Source organism: Podarcis tiliguerta (assembly GCF_965153285.1).
Source record: "Podarcis tiliguerta genome assembly, chromosome: 12".
NCBI lineage: Eukaryota > Metazoa > Chordata > Lepidosauria > Squamata > Lacertidae > Podarcis > Podarcis tiliguerta.
Window position 1 is genome coordinate 52,096,247 of NC_139545.1, and position 22,834 is coordinate 52,119,080.

A 22,834-nucleotide genomic window follows, 5' to 3' on the forward strand; every position below is an offset into this window, starting at 1 on the left:
TAGCAATACAAGGAATGTTGTACTTGACTGCCTCTTATGGGTCACATCCCACAGTGGGTATATAAATGTAATAAATAGGGGAATGCAGCCCTCAAAGTGAAAAGGGTTCTCTACCCCCGACTTGACTCAAATCGTAAACAACTTCTTAGAGTTCTAGGCAAAGCGTCCATTCCCACCCCCTGCCTTGTAAATGGAGATTTCAGAGTCTGACTCTCGGTTCCTTAATCTTTCACTTCTCAATGAGCTGTTAAAAAAATGAGGTGTCTTGCCAGCGGGGTGAGGGGAGTATGAACTCTACCCAACACTTCTATTTGTGATATCAAAAGCCGCTTTGGATAATCCTTTGAGGTATTTACGGTGGTAGAGAGGCAAATGAGATGTCAGATTAAAGCACAGGTTTGCAGAAAGCAGTGCTTTTTGCCACTTCGCCCTCAAAAGGCAGGGAGACAGGGACACAAATATAGGCTGAGTTTTTAAAATATTCCATAGCTAGTTGCTATGATCGGCTGCGAGAGGTTTGCCTTTGCAATATTAGAAATTAGACTTCAGTGGTGTTACGGAATATTCACAAGCATCTCAACTGCTCTGTAGCTTGAAAGAGGAACCATGCTGCTACCCAAGAACCAGTGCAAGTGAGTACAATTGGTGGAAAGGGGTGAAGCAGAGAAGGGAACAGGCAGGACTGTCTAAGCGTCACTCAACTCTCAGCAGTGAATACTATGGCAGCAGAAAAAGAAGGAAAGTTGAGTCATTGAGGCCTCCTTTATTGGCTCTGCCACGACCAAATGCCCTTTGGATCCTCCTCTCTCGCTGCATGTTGACAGACGTAGAAATACAACATCCCATAACTTCCTCCACTGTTAAACATGGCTGCACCAGAGTGCTTGGCGAGACCAGCAAGTCCCTCTCCATCCAACTGGCCACTTGGATCCTCCTCCTCGCACCACAACCACCGAACAACCTTCTGCAACAGCCACCCCGCCTGGGCGTTATGAAACCTTGTGGGAAAGTTGGGACCTGAAGTTGCTTGTTTTCCTCCTCCCTCCCCATTCCTTTTTCCTTTTGTATCAGAAGGCTGGATACTTCTTTCCTTATCTTTGAGGGGTTCTACTTCTCTGTAACATCTGAGTCCAGGACAGGCCATAAATGATCTTTACCCTTTTCTGGCGGTGGATGAGGACCAGTAAGCTGAGCTTGAACCCTGGGAAGACAGAGACACTGGGGGCTAGTAGCCCCCGTGCCAGGGTGTTGCAGGTTCTGGATGAGGCCGTACTCCCTTCAAAAGAACAGATTTGAAGGTTCTGTCTTTGTCGCTGGAGGCTCAAGTGCACAGAGTGGCTAGGAATGACATTTACCAGCTTCGGCTGGTATGCCAGCTTCAGCTGTTCTTGGACAGGGGTAGCCTGGGCACAGCGATTAAAGCAGTGGCAAACTCAAGACTCAATGATTGCAAGGCGACCATTGGTTCTCTCCCAGAAGCTCCAGATGGTGCAAAATATTGCAGCTAGACTGCTGATGGGGACAGACAGTTCCCAGCACATAACTCCAGTGATCAAAAGGCTGCACTAGCTGCCCATATGCTGCCAGATCACATTCAAACTTCTTGTATGAATTTACAAGGCGCTAACAATTCCATAGAATCAGAGTTGCGAGGGACCCCAAGGGTCATCTAGTCCAACCCCCTGCAATGCAGGAATCTCAGCTAAAGCATCGACAGCCGAGTAGCTCTTACTGTCAAAAAGATTTTTCCAAATGTTAAGTTGGTATCTCCTTTCTAGCAACTTGAAGCCATGGGTTCGAGTCCTACCCTCCAGAGCAGGAGAAAACTAGCTCACTTCATCTTCCATGCAACAGTGTTCTTCTATGGGTAATAGAAGTCCCGGCTGAGGACATTGGGACTGGGGGCAGGATGGTGGGGTGGGAGCAGGAACGAGAGTCCAGGAGCCAGGAAGTCAAGAGTCTGAGGGTCAGAGAGCCAGGAGTCAAGAAGCCAGGAGTCCGAGGGTCAGAAAGCAAGAAGTCACAAAGTCAAGGGTCCGAGGATCAAAAAGCAGGGAGTCACAAAGTCAAGATCCGAGGATCACGAAGCAAGGAGTCACGAAGTCAAGATCCGAGGATCAGGAAGCAAGAAGCCAAACGCAGCAAGGCAGGAAGTGTGATGCTGTGGCAAAGAGCCGAAGGGAAATGCTGCCCTTATATCCCTTCCCGGCTCTTGCCCCCAGCTGCAGTGAGTTACCAATTGGCCTCACCTGTGCAGTCGCACCTTGCCTCTTCAGAATAAACTTAGGAAGGCCCCAGTCCTGCGAAGCCCTACTGGTCACAGGGCCTGGCTCCTGCACGCACTCCTGACAAACAGCCCTTAAGATATTTGAAGATGGCTATCATGTCTCCTCTCAGTCTCCTCTTTTCCAGGCTAAACATCCCCAGCTCCTTCAACCGTTCCTTATCAGGCTTGGTTTCCAGACCCTCGATCATCTTGGTTGCCCTCTTCTGCTCACGTTCCAGCTTGTCAACATCCCTCTTAAACTGTGGTGCCCAGAATTGGATACAGTATTCCAAGTGTGGTCTGACCAAGGCAGAATAGAGTGGTACTATTACTGTCCTTGATCTGGACACTCTGTTGAATTTGGGTCCATGATACCTCAAGGACCATCTGATCCCTTATAGCCCTGCTTGATCACTCAGCTCTTCAAAGGGGACACTGTCTGAGGTCCTCCTTGGCTCAGGTGCGTGACACATATGCACCAGGATCTGCATGTTCACTATTGTGGGTCGTTTTGTGGAACTTATTTTCCAGTTGAGGTCAGACAGGTCCCCCTCCCTGTAGAACTTTCAAGACCTCCTGAAGACTTTTAAAAATGTTCCCGTGGACTTTTTAAATGGAATCCCTACAGTTTCGACTCATTTTTAGTCTTACTGTACTGAGTCTCTTATACACTGCTTTGGGATGGCTGTGAATAAGCTGTGTACAAAATGTTGAAATAAATAATTAAAAAATCTGTTTGTTTTTTAAAAAAATCAAGAATAATATTTAGATCAGTGGCGTGTGGTCCATGGACTAGGGGGACTAGGTTAGTCCCCTAAATGTTCCTGGTAAATTGGAGTATTCAAGTATTAAAAACCAGGTGCCTCTTTTCCAAAGCTGGGAGTCGTCTGCCTGGCTTACGGAGGGAAGTGTGAAGCTCATGTGCACAAAATTGCCACCACCCAATTGCCCCCGCAAGTTGGCGCCTCTGGCCTAGACTCTTCCCCTATGAAAAATTTCACTGCTGTAGATGTATATTTTAATACCATTTAAATGCGAGTTTTCCCTGAAAACAGTGCTTAAATGCATTTCAGACTACAGTGGTACCTTGGTTTACAACCATAATCCATTCCAGAGGTCCGTTCGTGAACCAAAACAGGTTGTAACCCAAGGCACACTTTCACCAATGGGGCCTCCAAAATTTTTTTTGTTCGTAATAATAATAATAAAAGGGTTGTAATCCAAAAAAAGGGACATGCACTTCCGGGTTTGACATGTTTGAAACCCAAAATGTATGCAAACCAGATTGTCTGCAAACCAAGGTACTACTGTACAGTGGTACCTCGGGTTAAGTACTTAATTCATTCCGGAGGTCCGTTCTTAACCTGAAACTGTTCTTAACCTAAGGCACCACTTTAGCTAATGGGGCCTCCAGCTGCCGCTGCGCCACCGGAGCACGATTTCTGTTCTTATCCTGAAGCAAAGTTTTTAACCTGAAGCACTATTTCTGGGTTAACGGAGTCTGTAACCTGAAGCGTATGTAACCCGAGGTACCACTGTATGCCTAAAACTTCCAAGAATTGCATTGCAAAATTCAGAGCGATGCAAAATCCGTGCCAGATGGTTCACTTGCGACCTGTGCAATAATCCGATCGCAACGTTTCAAAATGGAATTGGCAGCAATCGATATCTCCAAGCAGCCCCACCCTCTGCCTGTTGGATTTATTCCCAAAAGTCTTTTTACACTAGGAAGGGAGGAAATAAGCAAACAGTCCTTCTGCCACTGCTGGCTTCTGAAGCAACTCTGGCCACCGCTTGTCGCTGAACTGTCGAGCTGCATTTAAAAATTGCTGCAAACCAGCCGCGGCACACCCTGTTTTACACGATCAATGAAATGAGGAGAGAGAGAGAGAGATGCTGTACTTCAAAACGCCCGGTTTAAATTACATCCCGCTCATGCAGCTGTTCACTTCACGAGGCTGCTCTGGAGAGCACAGAGACTGCTCAGCTTTCACAGCGAGAAGAGGAAGGGAAAGGTTGAATGTCAGGCTTGCTCGAGGGCTCGGCTCCGGCTCCTGCAGAGTGCGAGAGGGCCTTTTCCTTACGCACGCAGAAAGCACTACCGTTCTCTCACTAGGAGCCAAGCTACACCAACAAACAAGGGTTTCCATGCTTCACTGTTCTTCCAAAATCTGTCGTGAGAGAGGCAGAAGGTCGCTTCACACCAGGAACTGAAGATGGAGACAGCCATGGGATGCAAACCATTCATTCTCCACTCCCTCCTAGGAGTCTTTTGTCCTTGGCCCAGAGACTGGAGGGGTCTTCTCCCATTTCATGCAAGGTCAAAGTTCAGGCATTGGTAGCTACTCTCTTACTACTGCTTCTGCCTTTTGCAAATCCCAGATCTGAAGTGATAGCAGATCCCCACCCTCTCTCTCTCTCTCAAGCTCTCTGGGCTTGCAAAATTATTCATTCCCTGTTATCTACAGCATTTATACCAGTGGGGTCCGAACCATTCTGGCAATCAGGGCCCAACCCTTTCGAGCGGAATGTCAAGCAATTGTTTTCACCTCCCCTCACGCAAAACCCCCTCAAAGTCCTCCACATCCTCCACTTGAATTTCAAGAGGATCCAGGAGACATTTCTGGCCAATCGGCTCTCTGGACCACTTAACCAAATTTTGATTCAAAAGTATTGCTGTGGCCAGGAGGTCCCGCTCATCTGTCTCAAGGAATAAAAAAAGGCATGTGATAGTAAACTTGTCTTTTGACGGAGCTACTGATTCTTAGCCCTGGTTGTGCAGTTTTTCTTTTGTCGCCCTGGCAATCTAGCCATAGCATATAACGCTAATAGGTCTGCTGCTGTAGTAGACTCAGGAGCCCGTTTGTTCTGAGGACCTGTTCTGAGCATGCTCAGAGCCTGTTTCCTTGAAGGCCACACCTACACAACAGCAAAGCTTAGGTCCCAGTTTTCCTGGCTGGCCTTGCTGCTTGGTTGTAGTTGTTTTTTAACTCCTCTCACTATTTATGTGAGGGAGCACCACTGGACACACTGTGAGTCCCTTGTTTATAAAATAAATGAATGTTGTTGTTGTTGTTGTTGTTTTAAACTTACACTATTTTGCTGGAAGCCGCCCAGCTAGATGGGTGGGGTATAAATATGTTGTTGTTGTTGTTGTTGTTATTCAATACCTGTGAGAACTTAATTATTGACTTGGCATTCCACTGCAGGGACAGCTCTGTTGGGTCCTTTTACAACACTAGTTGTGCACTCGGAGAAGCTTCATCTGGTTTTAATTTATACTACAAAGACCCAAGAGTCATGGCATTTGCTTCCTAGGGATACCTGAAAGGGACAGTTATGGATGTTGAAATAACTTGGAGCACCTGAGGCTGAGAAGCTGCTGCAGCTAACTAGGTCTGGACCTAATCAGAGCCTCCATCCAAGCCACTCTGAGCTTACTAAAAGGAAAAGAGGAAATAATGAAAAAGGATAATAAATAAATGCTGTCCCGCTTGGCAGAAAGAGCAGAGAAGCATTTCCTTTCCCAAAGCAACAACCGCCATAGATGTGGAAGAGGACAGCTTGTTTTATGGGAGAGGCCACCGTTCGGTGGTAGACCACATCCTTGGCAAGAAAAATCTCCCAAGTTCAGTCCCCGACGTCTCTAGTTAGAAAGATCAGTTAACAGGTGATGGGAAAGTCTTCTCTGCCTGAGAGCCCCAAGAAGCCACTCTGAGCAGATGATGCTAGGATAGAACAGCTTCTTACAGTTCCTGTTTTGTGCTTGAGAGTCTCCCCACTCTCCTGCTTGTTGCTCTTAGGAGAGAAGGCCCACAGCTTTCCCCGCAGAAGGTCTCAGGTTTCATTTACAGGCAGCAGAATTGGGAAAGGCCCTCTCTGGCTGAGTCCTTGGAGAGAGCTGCTCTCCAGGCAGAAGAAGGTTAGACCAGAGTTTCCCAAACTTGGATCACCAGCTGTGTGAGGACTACAATTCCCATCACCCCTGACCATTGCCCCTGCTAGCTAGGGATGATGGGAGTTGTAGTCCAACAACAGATGGAGACCCAAGTTTGGAAAACCCTGGTCTAGATCAGGCATAGGCAGACTTAGCCCTCCAGATGTTTTGGGACTACAGCTCCCATCATCCCTGACCACTGGTGCTGACCACTGGTCCACTAGTCCCAAAACATCTGGAGGGCCGAGTTTGCCTATGCCTGGTCTAGATGATGTCCTGAGGCCCCTCCAGTTCTTGGGATCCCATAGAATCGATAAGAGCAAGCAAACCAGTCCCTTTGTCTCGGCAATGGCTTTGGCTGACTAGTTAAGCATCATGATTAGCATAACCAAAGAAATTGTTTTGTGCCATAGAACAAAGGGATGGGCCTTTCACCTTGTTGCTAGGTAGGAGAACAATAGCCAGAGATGCATGGGTGAGTTGAGCTAGGAGCAGATTGGAGACACAGAGACATGCATTCTCTGTGCTGGATGGAGAAGCAAGATCTTCTGGGGTGTTAATCCTGGGAGCTCCTCCCGTCTTATGCTCAGGTTGTATATATGTATAAATAAAACTGTGTATCCCAAAGACAACCCAGTCTCCATTGACCTTCATTCCAATGTGGGATGTAACATCACTGTAGCAGTCAAGTACAACATTTCCTGTCTGCCCAGAGTGGACACACAGGGGAGTGTTGCTCCAGCCAGGAGGACTTGCTGTCACACCTGGTCTGTAGCATCCTGCCCCTGCATGTGACCAGGTAGATGGGCGTGACCCTGGCAGACCCTATAAAAGGGCCAGTCACGCAGCCATCTTCCCTTCTCCCTTCTCCCTTCTCTCTCTTGACTCTTCTTGATGTTCTTATGCTGTCTGCTGGCCCTCAGCCAGCAGCACATGGGCTCATTCCCCACATGAAATGAACCCACACTCTCTTCTGTAACTAGAAGCTGAAGCCTGCTTTCAGGGATCATACTGTGAACTGAATGTAAGTAAACTTCTTATTACTTTTCAGAGAAGACTGTTGTGTCTTTATTGTTTTTAAGAGAGAATTAAAGGGGAATTTAAAAGGGATGTGGGTGGCGCTGTGGGTTAAACCACAGAGCCTAGGACTTGCCTATAAGAAGGTCGGCGGTTTGAATCCCTGCGACGGGTTGAGCTCCCGTTGCTCAGTCCCTGCGAACCTAGCAGTTCAAAAGCACATCAAAGTGCAAGTAGATAAATAGGTACCGCTCCGGCGGGAAGGTAAACGGCATTTCCATGCGCTGCTCTGGTTCGCCAGAAGCGGCTTAGTCATGCTGGCCACATGACCCGGATGCTGTATGCCGGCTCCCTCGGCCAATAAAGCGAGATGACCACCGCAACCCCAGAGTTGGCCACAACTGGACCTAATGGTCAGGGGCCCCTTTACCTTTTAAAGGGGAATTTACCAGGAACAATCCAATCTGGACAAGCCAGACTGGACGGCTTACCTCAAGAGATTCTAACGAATCTACCAACTAGCTTCCTGAGATATACATGGAATGTGTTCTGCTACCAACTCACTAGAGTGAGTGAGGATCATATTTAATCAATATATGCTCTCCTACTATCCTCAACATTCCCACAATTCCAAGCAAAGTTAACCCTGGGTAAGCACTGGAGCCCTCCCCAAATCTCTCACCACTTGGATATTGGGCGGGACACATGCCAATAAACTCCCCCCTCCAGTTATGCACACAAAACACCAGTGTGTCTCCAGTGATTCAAAGCACTGGCGATTAGTCCATGGCATTCCAGAACCATCGGCACGCCAAGGCAGATCCCGTTCCAGCTTTCCAAGCCCCCCTGATTGTCTCCTACTGGTGTGAAAGTTAAAGGGAGCACACAATTCATTGTTAATCTCCATCTCGACTGCTGCTTATTTACTCACCCTTCAAAACCGTTCAAGGAAGGCTTTCAGTAATTCAGCCAGGATTACACTGAACTTTGTAGCGCTTTAATTAGTCTTATTTACTTAGGAAAAATAAGGCTACAGAGTTTGGTAGCTCCTGTTGTTTAGCGTCTATAAATACAGATGGGCTCCTAAGCAAGGGCACCGAGTGAAGTGCACTTAGCCTTCATTGCAGCAGAGATGAGAAACAGCGATTTTGTGTCGTTCGTTTTTACGGGGGAAATGCCACCGTAACGGATGACATTTCCATGCAATTAGTCCCTATTTGTTCACCTTCGAGGTTAAAACTGAGTTTGTGCAGCTCCATGAGAAGAAGAAGCAACTGTGAAATAACGCATTTCATTGCGGCGACTTTTCTCCGCACAGTTTGGGGGTCACATGGGGCAAAATGGCTGCCCATCCCTAAGGGAACCCACTGTCAACATGTTGTTGTTGTTTAGTCGTTTAGTCATGTACAACTCTTTGTGACCCCATGGACCAGAACACGCCAGGCCCTCCTGTCTTCCACTGCCTCCCGCAGTTTGGTCAAACTCATCCCGGTAGCTTCCAGAACACTGTCCAACCATCTCGTCCTCTGTCGTCCCCTTCTCTTTCTGCCCTCCATCTTTCCCAACATCAGGGTCTTTTCCAGGGAGTCTTCTCTTCTCATGAGGTAGCCAAAGTATTGGAGCCTCAGCTTCAGGATCTGTCCTTCCAGTGAGCACTCAGGGCTGATTTCCTTCAGAATGGATAGGTCTGATCTTCTTGCAGTCCAAGGGACTCTCAAGAGTCTCCTCCAACACCATAATTCGAAAGCATCAATTCTTCAGCAATCAGCCTTCTTTATGGTCCAGCTCTCACTTCCACACATCACTACTGGGAAAACCATAGCTTTTACTATACGGACCTTTGTTGGCAAGGTGATGTCTCTGCTTTTAAGATGCTGTATAGGTTTGTCATTGCTTTTCTCCCAAGAAGCAGGTGTCTTTTAATTTTGTGACTGCTGTCAACATGGCTTCCCCTAAAGAATTCTGGGAGCTGTAGTTTTTTTTAGGGTGCTGAGAGCCATTATTAGGGGTTCCCTATTCCCTTCACAGAACTACATTCCCCTGAGTTCCCTGGTAACAGGGATTGATTGCTAAACCACTCTGGGAATTGCAGAATTGAGCACACTGCATTTTCAAAATAAAAAGAATAGGAGCCTTCACCCACAGATTCTTTCATGATGTGTTTCGCCACAGTATACTGTGATGTTTGCATTGTGTGTTCTGTGAGGGGAACAGGGGGTCTCCTATCAATTCTCAGGCACCCTGAGCAAACTAGTTTCCAGGATTCTTTGGTTCCCAGCATACCTGAAGGAGCGTCTCCACCCCCATCATCCAGCTGTTTGATGTTTTATCATGTTTTTAATATTCTGTTGGGAGCAGCCCAGAGTGGCTGGGGAAACCACTCTGGTATACCTTGGGTTATAGGCGCTTCAGGTTACAGACTCCGCTAACCCAGAAATAGTACCTCAGGTTAAGAACTTTACCTCATGATGAGAACAGAAATCGCGTGGCGGCAGCAGGAGGCCCCATTAGCTAAAGTGGTACCTCAGGTTAAGAACAGTTTCAGGTTAAGTACAGACCTCCGGAACAAATTAAGTTCTTTACCCGAGGTAACACTGTAAATTTATACCCGGCAGTGGGAATGTGTTCCATAGTTTAAGTCAGTGTTTCTGAAACTTGGGTCTCCAGCTGTTTTTGGACTTCAACTTCCATCATCCCTAGCTAGCAAGACCAGTGGTCAGGGATGTTGGGAACTGTAGTCCAAAACATCTGGAGACCAAAGTTTGAGAAACGCTGGCTTAAGTCTGTGGCTTGTGAAGGAATACTTTATTTCATAGAATCATAGAATCATAGAGTTGGAAGAGACCACAAGGGCCATCGAGTCCAACCCCCTGCCAAGCAGGAAACACCATCAGATCACTCCTGACATATGGTTGTCAAGCCTCTGCTTAAAGACCTCCAAAGAAGGAGACTCCGCCACACTCCTTGGCAGCAAATTCCACTGTCGAACAGCTCTTACTGTCAGGAAGCTCTTCCTAATGTTTAGGTGGAATCTTCTTTCTTGTAGTTTGGATCCATTGCTCCGTGTCCGCTTCTCTGGAGCAGCAGAAAACAACCTTTCTCCCTCCTCTGTATGACATCCTATTGATGCAGCCCAGAATTGCATTGGTTTTTTTAACTGCTGCGTCACACTGTTGGCTCATGTCAAGTTTGTGATCAACCAAGACTCCTAGATCCTTTTCACATGTACTGCTCTCAAGCCAAGTGTCACCCATCTTGTATTTGTGCCTCTCATTTTTTTTGCCCAAGTGCAATACTTTACATTTCTCCCTGTTAAAGTTCATCTTGTTTGTTTTGGCCCAGTTCTCTAATCTGTCAAGGTCGTTTTGAAGTGTGATCCTGTCCTCTGGGGTGTTAGCCACCCCTCCCAGTTTGGTGTCATCTGCAAATTTGATCAGGATGCCCTTGAGTCCATCATCCAAGTCGTTGATAAAGATTTTGAATAAGACCAGGCCCAAGACAGAACCCTGTGGCACCCCACTAGTCACTCTTCTCCAGGATGAAGAGGAACCATTGATGAGCACCCTTTGGGTTCGGTCACTCAGCCAGTTACAAATCCACTGAGTGGTAGCATAGTCAAGACCACATTTTACCAGCTTCTTTAGAAGAATATCATGGGGCACCTTGTCAAATGCCTTGCTGAAATCAAGGTAGGCTACATTTCTCTCTGTCCTGAACACTGGAGCATTCAGCCTTGTTGGATGTCCCTGAGATGTGGTGTGGTGAGAGGGGGAGAAATATATATATTTCTGTCCATCCTTCGTACATCCTGTGCAATTTTGTACACTTCCATGAGGTCAACTCTTACTTGCGATTTCTCTGAACTAAACACCCCACTTTCCTCACAATAAAGAGTTTTTCACTGGGAGCTTTTCGTTGGGAGAACTGTCCGTTCATTCGTGCTCTCGGCTTCCTGTTGTTTAACCAGTTCCTGATGTGCAAGAAGATTACCTGGTTTTGCCAACACCTCATATTGATAGAGAACAACATACCACACAGTGGCTTTTACAAAACAAAATTCACATCTCAGAAGTCCCAGAGCTGTCTGGCAAATCCGTTTGGCACTTCTCAACCAGACAAGGAGGCCCTAGGCACTACTGCAGACCTTCATGAATATTTACTGTGCCCAAAGCACTACAAAACGCTGGCTTGAATATTCTCTTTTTTTAATGGGTTTTCTCTTTCATTTAGCCTACATCTTTTTAAAAAAACCACCCCAAAAACACTGAGAACAAAACCCATGTTTAAATTATTCAGGAGGCATTCTTGTACATCTCAGCAGATTCAAGAAGAATAGCGTTAATTTTTAAAAACTCGGGAAGGTCAACTGGCGGTTAGGATATCATCCACCCTCAGGTATATTTTGCTAAGCCTCCCCTAAGGTAAAGGTAAAGGGAGCCCTGACCATTAGGTCCAGTCGCGGACGACACTGGGGTTGTGGCGCTCATCTCGCTTTATTGGCTGAGGGAGCCGGCGTACAGCTTCCGGGTCATGTGGTCAGCATGACTAAGCCGCTTCTGGCGAACTAGAGCAGCGCACGGGAATGCCATTTACCTTCCCGCCGGAGTGGTACCTATTTATCTACTTGCACTTTGTGCTTTCGAACTGCTGGGTTGGCAGGAGCAGGGACCGAGCAACAGGAGCTCACCCCATCACAGGGATTTGAACCGCCAACCTTCTGATCGGCAAGTCTAGGCTCTGTGGTTTTAACCCACAGTGCCACCCGCATCCCATAAGCCTCCCCTAGGTACCATCTTTTTTATATACTTTTTTATTTATACTTTTCAGGTTTATATTTTTCACTGATTTTACGATCTTTTGACATTTCAAAACTTGACTTCCTTCCCCCTCTTTCTGTGGTTTCTTAAATTTATTTTTAATATCTTCACATCCAAATTCATTTAATTTGCTCATTTGTTCATCTTCTTTAAATATATACGCTTACGAAACTGCAGGTTCTTACAACAATCCTGCCAATGTTCTTATCTGTTTACAATTTGTCTGTAAATACTTGGTAAACCATTTCTATTCTTTTATTAAAAGTTTGTTATTTTGATTTCTTATTCTTCTAGTAAGTTTCACCACTTCTGCATATTCCATAAGTTTTTGTATCCATTCTTCCTTTGCTGGGATTTCTGCTTCTTTCCATTTTGGGATGAGTAACATTCTTGCTGCTGTAGTAGCATTCATAAATAAATTTCTATACAGTTTGGGTTGTTCCATCCCTATAATTCCCAAAAGAAAAGCTTCTGGGTTTCTTACAAACATTATTTTAAACATCCTTTTCATTTCATTATACATCATTTCCCAGTAGGCCTTAACCACCACATATGGCAAAAAGAACCTTCTTTCTCTTTACATTTCCAACACTTATTTGATTTAGATTTATACATTTTTACCAATTTACTCAGTGTTGGATACCATCAATATATCATTTTCATATAATTTTCTCTTAGACTATAACATGCTGTAAATTTTATATCCATATTCCACAATGGTTCCCTTGCTTCCATGTCCCCTAGGTACCATCCTTGATGAGAAAGAAAATAAGACAGGAATTAATTATCCAGCTGCTCTATACATTTAAAACAACCTTACAGCACTTTCAAATGCCATAACAACAACAACAACAACAACAACTTATTATTTATACCCCACCCATCTGGCTGGGTTTTCCCGCCAAACTGGGTGGCTCCCAACAGAATTAAAAACACGATAAAACATCAAACATTAAAAACTTCCCCGAACAGGGCTGACCTCTGATCTCTTCTAAAGGTCAGATAGTTGTTTATTTCCTTGACATCCACAGGGCGGGTGCCACCACCTAGAAGGCCCCCTGCCTGGTTCCCTGTAACCTCACTTATCGCAGGGAGGGAACTGCCAGAAGGCACTCGGAGCTGGACTTCAGTGTCTGGGCTGAATGACGGAGGTGGACACTTTAAAAGAAGCTCAGACAAATTCAATATAGCTAATCAATGTAAGTAAAGTATATAAAGTAAAGGGACCCCTGACCATAAGGTCTAGTCGTGGCTGACTCTGGGGTTGAGGCGCTCATCTCGCTTTACTGGCCGATGGAGCCGGCGTACAGCTTCCAGGTCATGTGGCCAGCATGACTAAGCCGCTTCTGGCGAACCAGAGCAGCACACAGAAATGCTGTTTACCTTCCAGCCGTAGCGGTACCTATTTATCTACTTGCACTTTGACGTGCTTTCGAACTGCTAGGTTGGCAGGAGCAGGGACCAAGCAACGGGAGCTCACCCTGTCGCGGGGATTCGAACTGCCAACCTTCTGATCGGCAAGTCCCAGGCTCTGTGGTTTAACCCACAGCACCACCCGCGTCCTAATAACTCCAGTGACTCCGTTCTACCTCCATTAGTTGGAGGAAGCATGCTTCTGAATGCCACAGGAGTCATTACCACACTAGAAAGATGCAACTGTTAAAGCTGAAATTAATCCAACATAAATTTACCCTCAGGTAACAGTTCTGAAGTGTTTAAAAACATTAAAATGACTAGCAAGCAGACCTCCAGCACAGTCAAAATCTAGAAGCATACCTTCCCCTTTTAACTCGGGTGAAGCTGTACATTTTTACTCATTCGTTGGTCTTCTGTCGGGCCAAAAGATCAAGCTAGCTACTGTGTTAAAACCTTCTTTTGTTTGAGCACATTCAAATGGCTCCCCCAGAGCAGCAGAACAAACACACAGCCAAAACTCGAGAAGTCAAGTGTTTGCCAGAAATCCCATTAATAGACACTTATTCCTCCAGCCACTCATTCATACCGGGAGGAAAATTGGGGTGGAATTCCAGCTTAAACAAGCCTCATAACCAGATATTATAGCTCAAGAAGGCTTTACCTGCATTCCAGGTGTAAGGGATGCCCTGCAATATATATTTTTGACAGAGACAAAGGATTCATCTTTTCATACTGTCCTATCAGATGCCTCCAGGAAGCCCAGAAATGATGTGAAGAACATGAGAACCTGCTGGATCAGGCGGATGGCCCACGTTGTCCAGCATCATGATCTCACAAGGACCAGCCAGATGCCTGTAGGAAACCGGCAAACAGGATTCGGCCACAAGAGCCCTCTCCCCTCTGGTGAGAAATTTTCTAAGAGGCTTAGAGATGTCTCCTGCTATGCAGGAGGAGCTGCTTCATGCAGGAGCTACTCACAAGTAAGCCTCTTTCCCCAAATAATGTTGGAAGGTGTCGTTTGTTAAGGGGTGCTTAAAGCTCTTAGGAAAACCCCTATTCCCCTCCCAGGGCTACAATTCCAAGAGCGGTTTAACAATCAGTCCCTCTTCACAGAGAACTCTAGGAAATGTGGCTCAGAGGGAGGAACAGAGAGGTCTCCTAACAACTCTCAGCACCCTGAACAAACTACACCTCCCAGAATTCTTTGGGGGAAACCATGACTGTTTAAAGTGGTACACTACCGCTTCAATGAGAGCTGGACCATAAAGAAGGCTGATCGCCAAAGAATTGATGCTTTGGAATTATGGTGCTGGAGGAGACTCTTGAGAGTCCCATGGATTGCAAGAAGATCACACATATCAATTCTGAAGGAAATCAGCCCTGAGTGCTCACTGGAAGGACAGATCCTGAAGCTGAGGCTCCAATACATTGGCCACATCATGAGAAGAGAAGACTCCCTGGAAAAGACCCTGATGTTGGGAAAGATGGAGGGCACAAGGAGAAGGGGGCGACAGAGGACGAGATGGTTGGACCGTGTTCTTGAAGCTACCAGCATGAGTTTGACCAAACTGCGGGAGGCAGTGTAAGACAGGAGTGCCTGGCATGCTCTGGTCCATGGGGTCACGAAGGGTCATGGGGTCATGACTAAACGACTAAACACCAACAGCAATAGCTTCAACAACACATGTGGTATCCAGGGCACAAGGTGTTCCTATTGCATACTCAGATACCAGGGATGCAGGTGGCTCTGTGGTCTAAACCACTGACCCTCTTGGGCTTGCCGATCAGAAGGTCAGCAGTTCGAATCCCTGCAACAGGGTGAGCTCCCGTTGCTGTGTCCCAGCTCCTGCCAACCTACAGTTCGAAAGCACGCCACTGCAAGTAGATAAATAGGTACCACTCTGGCGGGAAAGTAAATGGCGTTTCCATGCACTCTGGTTTCCATCACGATGTCCTGTTGTGCCAGAAGCAGTTTAGCCATGCTTGCCACATGACCCGGAAAGCTGTCTGTGGACAAACGCCGGCTCCCTTGGCCTGAAAGCAAGATGAGCGCCGCAACCCCATAGTCGCCTTTGACTAGACTTAACCGTCCAGGGGTTACCTTTTTACCTACTCAGTTACCTTCAGAGACTACATTTGCCAAGACACCTTGCTGATTGCACACATTCACAAGCTTGCCCTGCATTTTGTGTTGAAGAAATTCGGGGAAACCGTGCTCATCTCGTAATATATCCCTTTTTTATTATTTATTTAAAGTTTTTTATTTATACAACAAGAAAAACAAACAAACAAAAAACACAAATACCAAATCATACACAAATTACAAAAATAACCATAGACACATAATATTCTTAGCAAACAATAAAACATACATTGGTCTTAACACTAAAGACCCAACCTCTCGTCTATTCTATACTTCAAATTCATATTACTTATTGCCAATACACTTTTTTTTATAATTAAACTTATTCTCATTAAATCTAATTTCTTATATCTACCTTACAACTATTACTGAAGTTCATCGAATGCTGCAACAGAATGCTGCAACAGTAATATAATTGAACATTACAAGATGGGGAATGTTTGCATTATGAACTGTATAAATCACTATGTGGAATCTGACTCTATTGAGTCATGGCCAATCCTGAACGGACCCATCAGGAAAGGAATAAGAGCCATTCCACACATGACGCAGCCACCAAGTGTACATTCAATGGAGAACTGCAAACTTTCTGATACATGTACCCTGATGATACATTTATTTGATTATTAAGTTACATTTTGTGGCTAACTTAAAACCAAAAAAGTAGTTACGCATCTGAAAACAGAAAGTCAATTCCTTAAGTCAAAGGCGTGTGAACTGCTGCAAAGCAATGCCATTCCCCAAATATTTTTTTGTTTTTCCAGAGCTGCAGAATATCTTCGCCTCAAACTGTCAAACCATCGCTACACAGATTAAGGTTTCATCAGAAATTAAAATTCAGGCTGCATTGTTTCACACAGTGGTGGGGATTTATGCCTGGTTATAACTTGTATGTTTTATTTTATTTTAAAAAGGCAACCACATCCAGTTTTTGCACAGAACTGCGGTTCTCCAGATGTTGTCAAAATCCAACTCCCATCTGCCCCAACCAGCATGGCCAATGATTGGGAACGATGGGAGTTGTAGTCTGACTAGGTCAGAGGCTCCTCCATCCTTGCTTGTAGATACTATCTTATCAGAAGGTCCATTCCATATGATATAGGAACAGGGTCTTCACTGTGGTGGCACCTACCTTTTGAAATCCCCTCCCATGAAATATTATTCAGGTGCCATCTCTACTGTGTTTCTGGAACCTACTAAAGATCTTTCAACATGCCCCTTAAGCAGAGATATTCATCCCAGTCTACACCCAAATTGGAATTGTTTTTAATTGTTTTCATATATATGGATTTTGAGATATTTTTATTGCATTATTTAATCACTGATGTGTTTGACACCCTGGCCTCTTATAGAATCACAGAATCGTAGAAGGTTTTATTTACACATATCATAGAATCATAGAATTGTAGCATTGGGAGGGACCCTGAGGGTCATCTAGTCCAACCCCCTGACTCCAACTCCCATAAGCCCAAGCCAACAAGGCTAATGGTCAGGGATGATGGGAACTGTAGTCCAGAAACTTCTGAAGGTTCACATGCCTCACAGGTTCCACACTTGGAGATAGTACCGAGCTAGAGGGATGCATAATGTGAGTTTCTATAAGGCAGTTTCCTATGTTCCAAAGCAGACATTAAGCTTTCCTAATTGCCGGATTAAAAACAAACCCCAGAATTTGCATTAAATATTAAAATTCCATTACTTCCAAAGTCTGGTCCAAATCATTCTGGCAGCCATTCCAAAATCCACCAAACTTTCAACAAAATCTACTTACGAGCCATGCTTGCCTGAGCAAACATTATGTATTGTCAATCATGCTGTTTGTGACATTCCATCCTTTACACCCGAAACTGCATGTATTCTTAGTGACGACTTAATTTCTTGCACTACCTTTTGCTGGTACAAAACATATGTATCCACACAAAAATGTGGGTTGTAATCCAGTGAGAGCAGTCAAGCACAACATTCCTTGTTTTCCTAGAGTGGACATGCAGGGGAATGTTTGGTCCAGCCAGTTGAAAACTTCCTGTTTTCCTCCTGACTGGAGCATCCTTCCTTTGGCATGTGACTAGAGGTGGGCATGACCTTACCTGTCCAGGTAACAAAAGGACACGGCATGCTGCCACACCCTCTCTTTTTCACTTCCTTCTTTGTTTGACCAGCTTTTAGCTAGGACTGCTCTGCTAGCTCTCAGCCGGCACAAGCGCTGGATTATTCCCCCATATGGGGTAGATCCACATGTACATATGTGTAACTAAGTCTGCCTTTGGGGATCCAACTGTGAACTGATGTGAGTAAACTTCTTTTATTGACTTTAAATAAGATTGTCGTGTCTTTTAAGAGGGATAAAAGGGAACTTACCAATACTGAATTGTATGATTGTGAGAGGTTCACACAAGCCTGCAAGCAGCTATCTGCTGTGCATGTAAAAGAGGAATGTAAACTCTGCTAAGTAAAGGAACTTGCTAGCGCAGGTTAGGAAGAATATTAATAAACAATATATCCTCTCCTGCCACCCTGAATATTGCCACAACAAATGCATTTGTATTGTTGACACTTTTCAGTCTCTTCCCTTTGTCCACCAAATCGCTATTCTCATGCGCAACCCATGCCTTCAGGGCATGGCATAATGGAGCTAACTTCTTGAATAGCTAAGCAGATATATGGGCCTGATCCGCACCGGGGCGGGAGGCAGCCTAGCAGCTCTACGTGGTGGAAGAGGAATATACATTTGTATTCATTGTGCAGGAATGCAACCATCCATTTATTTAGCTATAGACTACAAAACCCATAGTGCAGTGCAACCAAGAGGAATGGAACATGGCGAAAGACACCCAAGGAACTGAAACCGACACACAATTGGAACCAGCTGAAATTATCAGCCACACCACTGTGGGAACACAACGACAAAAATGGACGCCTGACACAACCTATTATGTAATAAGAATAATTGCCTCCTAAGCCCATCTCAAGGCAATGCACAGAATGCAATAAAAAACAGATCTGCAAGCACTGAGCAGTAGACAAATTTAATAAAGGATAATAATGAATTTTAAAAGGTGCATCTTCATTCTTCACCCAAAGCTATGCAGTGAAGCGGCCAGATCCCTCTGCAGGGAGGGATTGCCACAATTTAGGGGCTGCTGCAGAGAAGGCCCTGTCTGAAGGACGGCAGTGGGTCTACCACAAGAGACCCCTCTACTGATCTTAACACCTGAGAGGGTCCGTAGGAGAGGAGGCTGTCTCTCAGATATTTGGGCCTAGGTTTGGGCCTTAGGGACCCCCAGTTCAAAGGAAGTCCCAGTGTGAAAAGGTGCAGTTGCAATCGCCACTGGGAACAAACGAACAAACTTCACCGTAGGCTGAAATCTGGATGTGACCATCTTTTTAGGGCGCAAGGTGGTTAATTATAATAACCCTAATAATTATGAAGGGGGTTTGATTCAAAGCACACGGGAGCTGAATCCCAGAGCTTGTTGTTAACAGCAGGACTTGTCCCCCACCCCATGAGCAAGGTGATTATTAAACGTATCTAAAAAGAGGTCCTCTGTTCATGTGCAGAGTGTTTTCCGTTCTTCTTACGTCAGGGAAGGACCACCAACGTTGGGTGTGTTGTGGAGGCGATTGCACCTCAAAGCAGGTAGGGAAAGATTGCAGCGAGTTCCCTGATTGTGTTATTTTTTAAAAGAAACTGATAAAAAAAGGGGGGGAAAGGGGTTTCTAGCCCAGAATCTTGTTCTCAGAGCTGCTGGCCCTACCTCACAGGATTGTTGTGAAGATAATGTGACGTGTGTGCACACACGTGCAGAAACCATGTACGCCACCTCAGGGCGAAAGCAAGACATAGATATAGAAAGAAAGAAGGTGGCAGGTGTCCACAAGCAAGATCTGAGCACAACAACTCTCTCCTCAGCTGCATTAAAAGGGGGGTGGAATGGATGACCTTTGGGACCCCTCTAACTCTGCAATGATAGTATGAAATAAATAGCCCCAGCGTTCCTCTGTGCCCTGCAATGTGCTCCCCGCTCCCCTTCCTTCCTGGGGGGGGGGAGGGCAATACCCCCATCCTGCTACCTATGGGCCTTCACCCTCCGCCCCCAACCACTGGGGATGGGACAGCAAGCCAGGCGTCGCAGACATCTGTACCAGAGCATCCTCGTGGCGCGCGGAAGGTCCTCGGAAACATCTCCAGGTAAGGCTCTTATTTTTGGGGGGCGGGGGGAGGGGGCAAAACCCGGAGAGCCGCTGCCGGTCCGTGTCGACACCACGGAGCTGGCCTGACTAACCAACCAACCAACCAGCTTCGCAGGTCCCTAACTGCAGGTGTGAGCTAGGTGTGCGCACGGGGGGGGGGGGTTCCCCCTAGAGGCGCTTCTTCCTCCCCTCCCCCGCAGAGGAAAGAGACCTCTCTCCGGCCACTTACCGGCAGCAGGAAGAAGAAAGCGGCGGGGAGCGCTCGGGGGCTGCGCGGCTGGGCCGAGCGCCTCCCCATGAGGACTGTCCCCGGTGCCGGACGTCCTTTCCGCCTCACGCCCGCCCCGAGCGCGTCGGCTCCGGCAGGGACAAGCGCATCGCAGCCGCCCAGAGTCGCCGCCGCCGCCGCCGCCGCCAATAAAAGGCCAGTCCCAGGCAAACTAACTTCCTTTCCTGCCGCAGAGCCGCCGCCTTCTCCTGCGCTCGCTGCGCGCTCCGCCCGAGGCTGCCTCGCTCAGGTCCCCCCTCCCCGCCCTTGAGCATCCAGGAGGAGGTAGCAGGAGCGAGAAACTCCCGTTGCCTTCGGTTGCAGGGTCCCCCCTCTCCCTGTGTGTGTGCTAAGATCACAGATGAGGAAGACAAGGGGACCTCTGAGCAGGTGCAGAGGGCCTCCCCACCCCGCGCCTCCAGAAAGCTGCCCACTGACCCGGTGATGTAGTGGCGCTTCTCACGCGGGCGAGAGCGCAGGTTTTATGGAGAGCTCCTGGCTTCAGGAAGCAGGGCTGGGGTGGGGAAGGTATCCGGAGAGAGAGAAGGGTGTGGGGGCTTCTGGGCATGTGCAAAGCGGTCTCTCCTCTCTCCACCGAAGCACCACAATCAGTCCATTCGCGGACTGGGGTGTATGAGTTGCCAGCAGGTCAGCCTCTGTGGGTATCTCTGGAGAACAAGAAGAGCCCTGCAGAATCGGGCCCATCTGGTCCAGCAAGCTGTTCTCCACAGTTGCCCATAAGAAGTCCACTAGTAGATTGTTTCCACAGTGAGCAGGGACCCCAGAAGCTCTTGGGGTCCAAGGAAAAAGATTCAGACCGGTGCAATGCAAGCCTAGGCAGGTCAGTGCAGAAGCAGAATTCTGTGGGGTTTACTCTCAGGTGAACTATGTTCGGGATTGCAGCTCTAGAGAAGCAGAGGGTTGATCTGAGCTTTGGGTCCCTAGAGCAGGGGTCAGCAAACTTTTTCAGCAGGGAGCCGGTCCACTGTCCCTCAGGCCTTGTGGGGGGCCGGATAATATTTTGGAAAATAATAATAATGAATGAATTCCTATGCCCCACAAATAACCCAGAGATGCATTTTAAATAAAAGGACACATTCTACTCATGGAAAAACACGCTGATTCCCGGACCATCCGAGGGCTGGATTTAGAAGGCAATTGGGCCGGAACTGGCCCCCGGGCCTTAGTTTGCCTACCCATAGGTAAAGGTAAAGGGACCCCTGACTGTTAGGTCCAGTCATGGCCGACTCTGGGGTTGTGGCGCTCATCTCGCTTTATTGGCTGAGGGAGCCGGCGTACAGCTTCTGGGTCATGTGGCCAGCATGACTAAGCCGCTTCTGGCGAACCAGAGCAGTGCATGAAAACACCGTTTACCTTCCCGCCGGAGCGGTACCTATTTATCTACTTGCACTTTGACGTGCTTTCAAACTGCTAGGTTGGCAGGAGCAGGGACCGAGCACTGGGAGCTCACCCCATCGCGGGGATTCGAACCACTGACCTTCTGATTGGCAAGTCCTAGGCTCTGTGGTTTAACCCACAGTGCCACCCGTGTCCCTTGCCTACCCATGCCCTAGACCAAATGGCCTCTCAGCACATACAGAATGCCTTTGTTGTTTCCATCAATTAAACTGCCTCTCCTCTAGGAGAAGCCCACTCTATGTGCCCCCCTTGTTCATCCTGCCCTAAAGTCCTGCCCTGATGGTGCCACCACAACAGATGACTGCCCACCCAAAGGCAAGGGGAGCCCAGAAGGAACAGGTTACATTGTTAAACTGTTCCACACACGTTCAAAGTGTTGGTGCTGACCTTTAAAGCCCTAAATGGCCTGGGTCCAGTATATCTGAAGGAGCGTCTCCACCCCTATCGTTCTACCGGGACACTGAGATCCAGCCTTCTGGTGGTTCCCTCACAGCAAGAAGCCAAGTTACAGGGAACCAGGCAGAGGGCCTTCTCGGTGGTGGCCCCCGCCCTGTGGAACGCCCTCCCACCAGATGTGAAAGAGAACAACAACTACCAGACATTTAGAAGACATCTGAAGGCAGCCCTGTTTAGGGAAGCTTTTAATGTTTGATGTATTACGGTATTTTAATATTCTGTTGGGAGCCGCCCAGAGTGGCTGGGGAAGCCCAGCCAGATGGGTGGGGTGTAAATAATAAATTATCATTATCATTATTCTGACATCCTATTACTTAAGCCCACCAGACCTAGTACTGCCTCCGGGGCAGCAGAAAACAAGGCTCTCCCCTCTTACGGACACCAGAAGAGTGTCCTGGATCAGGCCAATGGCCCATCTAGGCCACCATCCTGTTCTCACAGTGGCCAACCAGATGCCTGTAGGAAACCGGCGAGCAGGACCTGAGTGCGAATCCCTCTCCCTTCCTGTGGCTTTCTGCAACTGGCATTCAGAAGCATGTCTGCCTCCAACCATAGAAGCAGAGAATAGCCATCATGGCTAGTAGCCTTTCCCCTCCCCAAATATGTTCGTTTTAAATCCAAAATGGGTCCAAAATGAGCCAGTGTGGTGTAGTGGTTAAGAGCGGTGGACTCGTAATCTGGGGAACCGGGTTCGCTTCCCCGCTCCTCCATATGCAGCTTCTGGGTGACCTTGGGCCAGTCACACTTCTCTGAAGTCTCTCAGCCTCACTCACCTCACAGAGTGTTTGTTGTGGGGAGGAAGGGAAAGGAGAATGTTAGCCACTTTGAGACTCTTTAAAGGGAGTGATAAAGCGGGATATCACATCCAAACTCTTCTTATTATTCCAATTCAAAACCCTTCATT

The 22,834-nt window shown here is 47.0% G+C and overlaps 1 protein-coding gene across 2 annotated transcripts in view; it reads right to left on the minus strand.

The window, feature by feature from the left end:
- CRHR2 (corticotropin releasing hormone receptor 2) overlaps positions 1-20,449 on the minus strand; it is a 191,606-nt gene extending 171,157 nt beyond the window's left edge. The window contains exon 1 of one of the 2 annotated variants that reach the window (XM_083406670.1): positions 20,017-20,449. In XM_083406670.1, the coding sequence (XP_083262796.1) occupies positions 20,017-20,085 (69 nt within the window). In that variant the 5' untranslated portion in view covers positions 20,086-20,449. The remainder of the gene's footprint in view (positions 1-20,016) is intronic. The other variant, XM_083406667.1, reaches the window with a different exon arrangement.
- Positions 20,450-22,834: the final 2,385 nt, after the last annotated feature.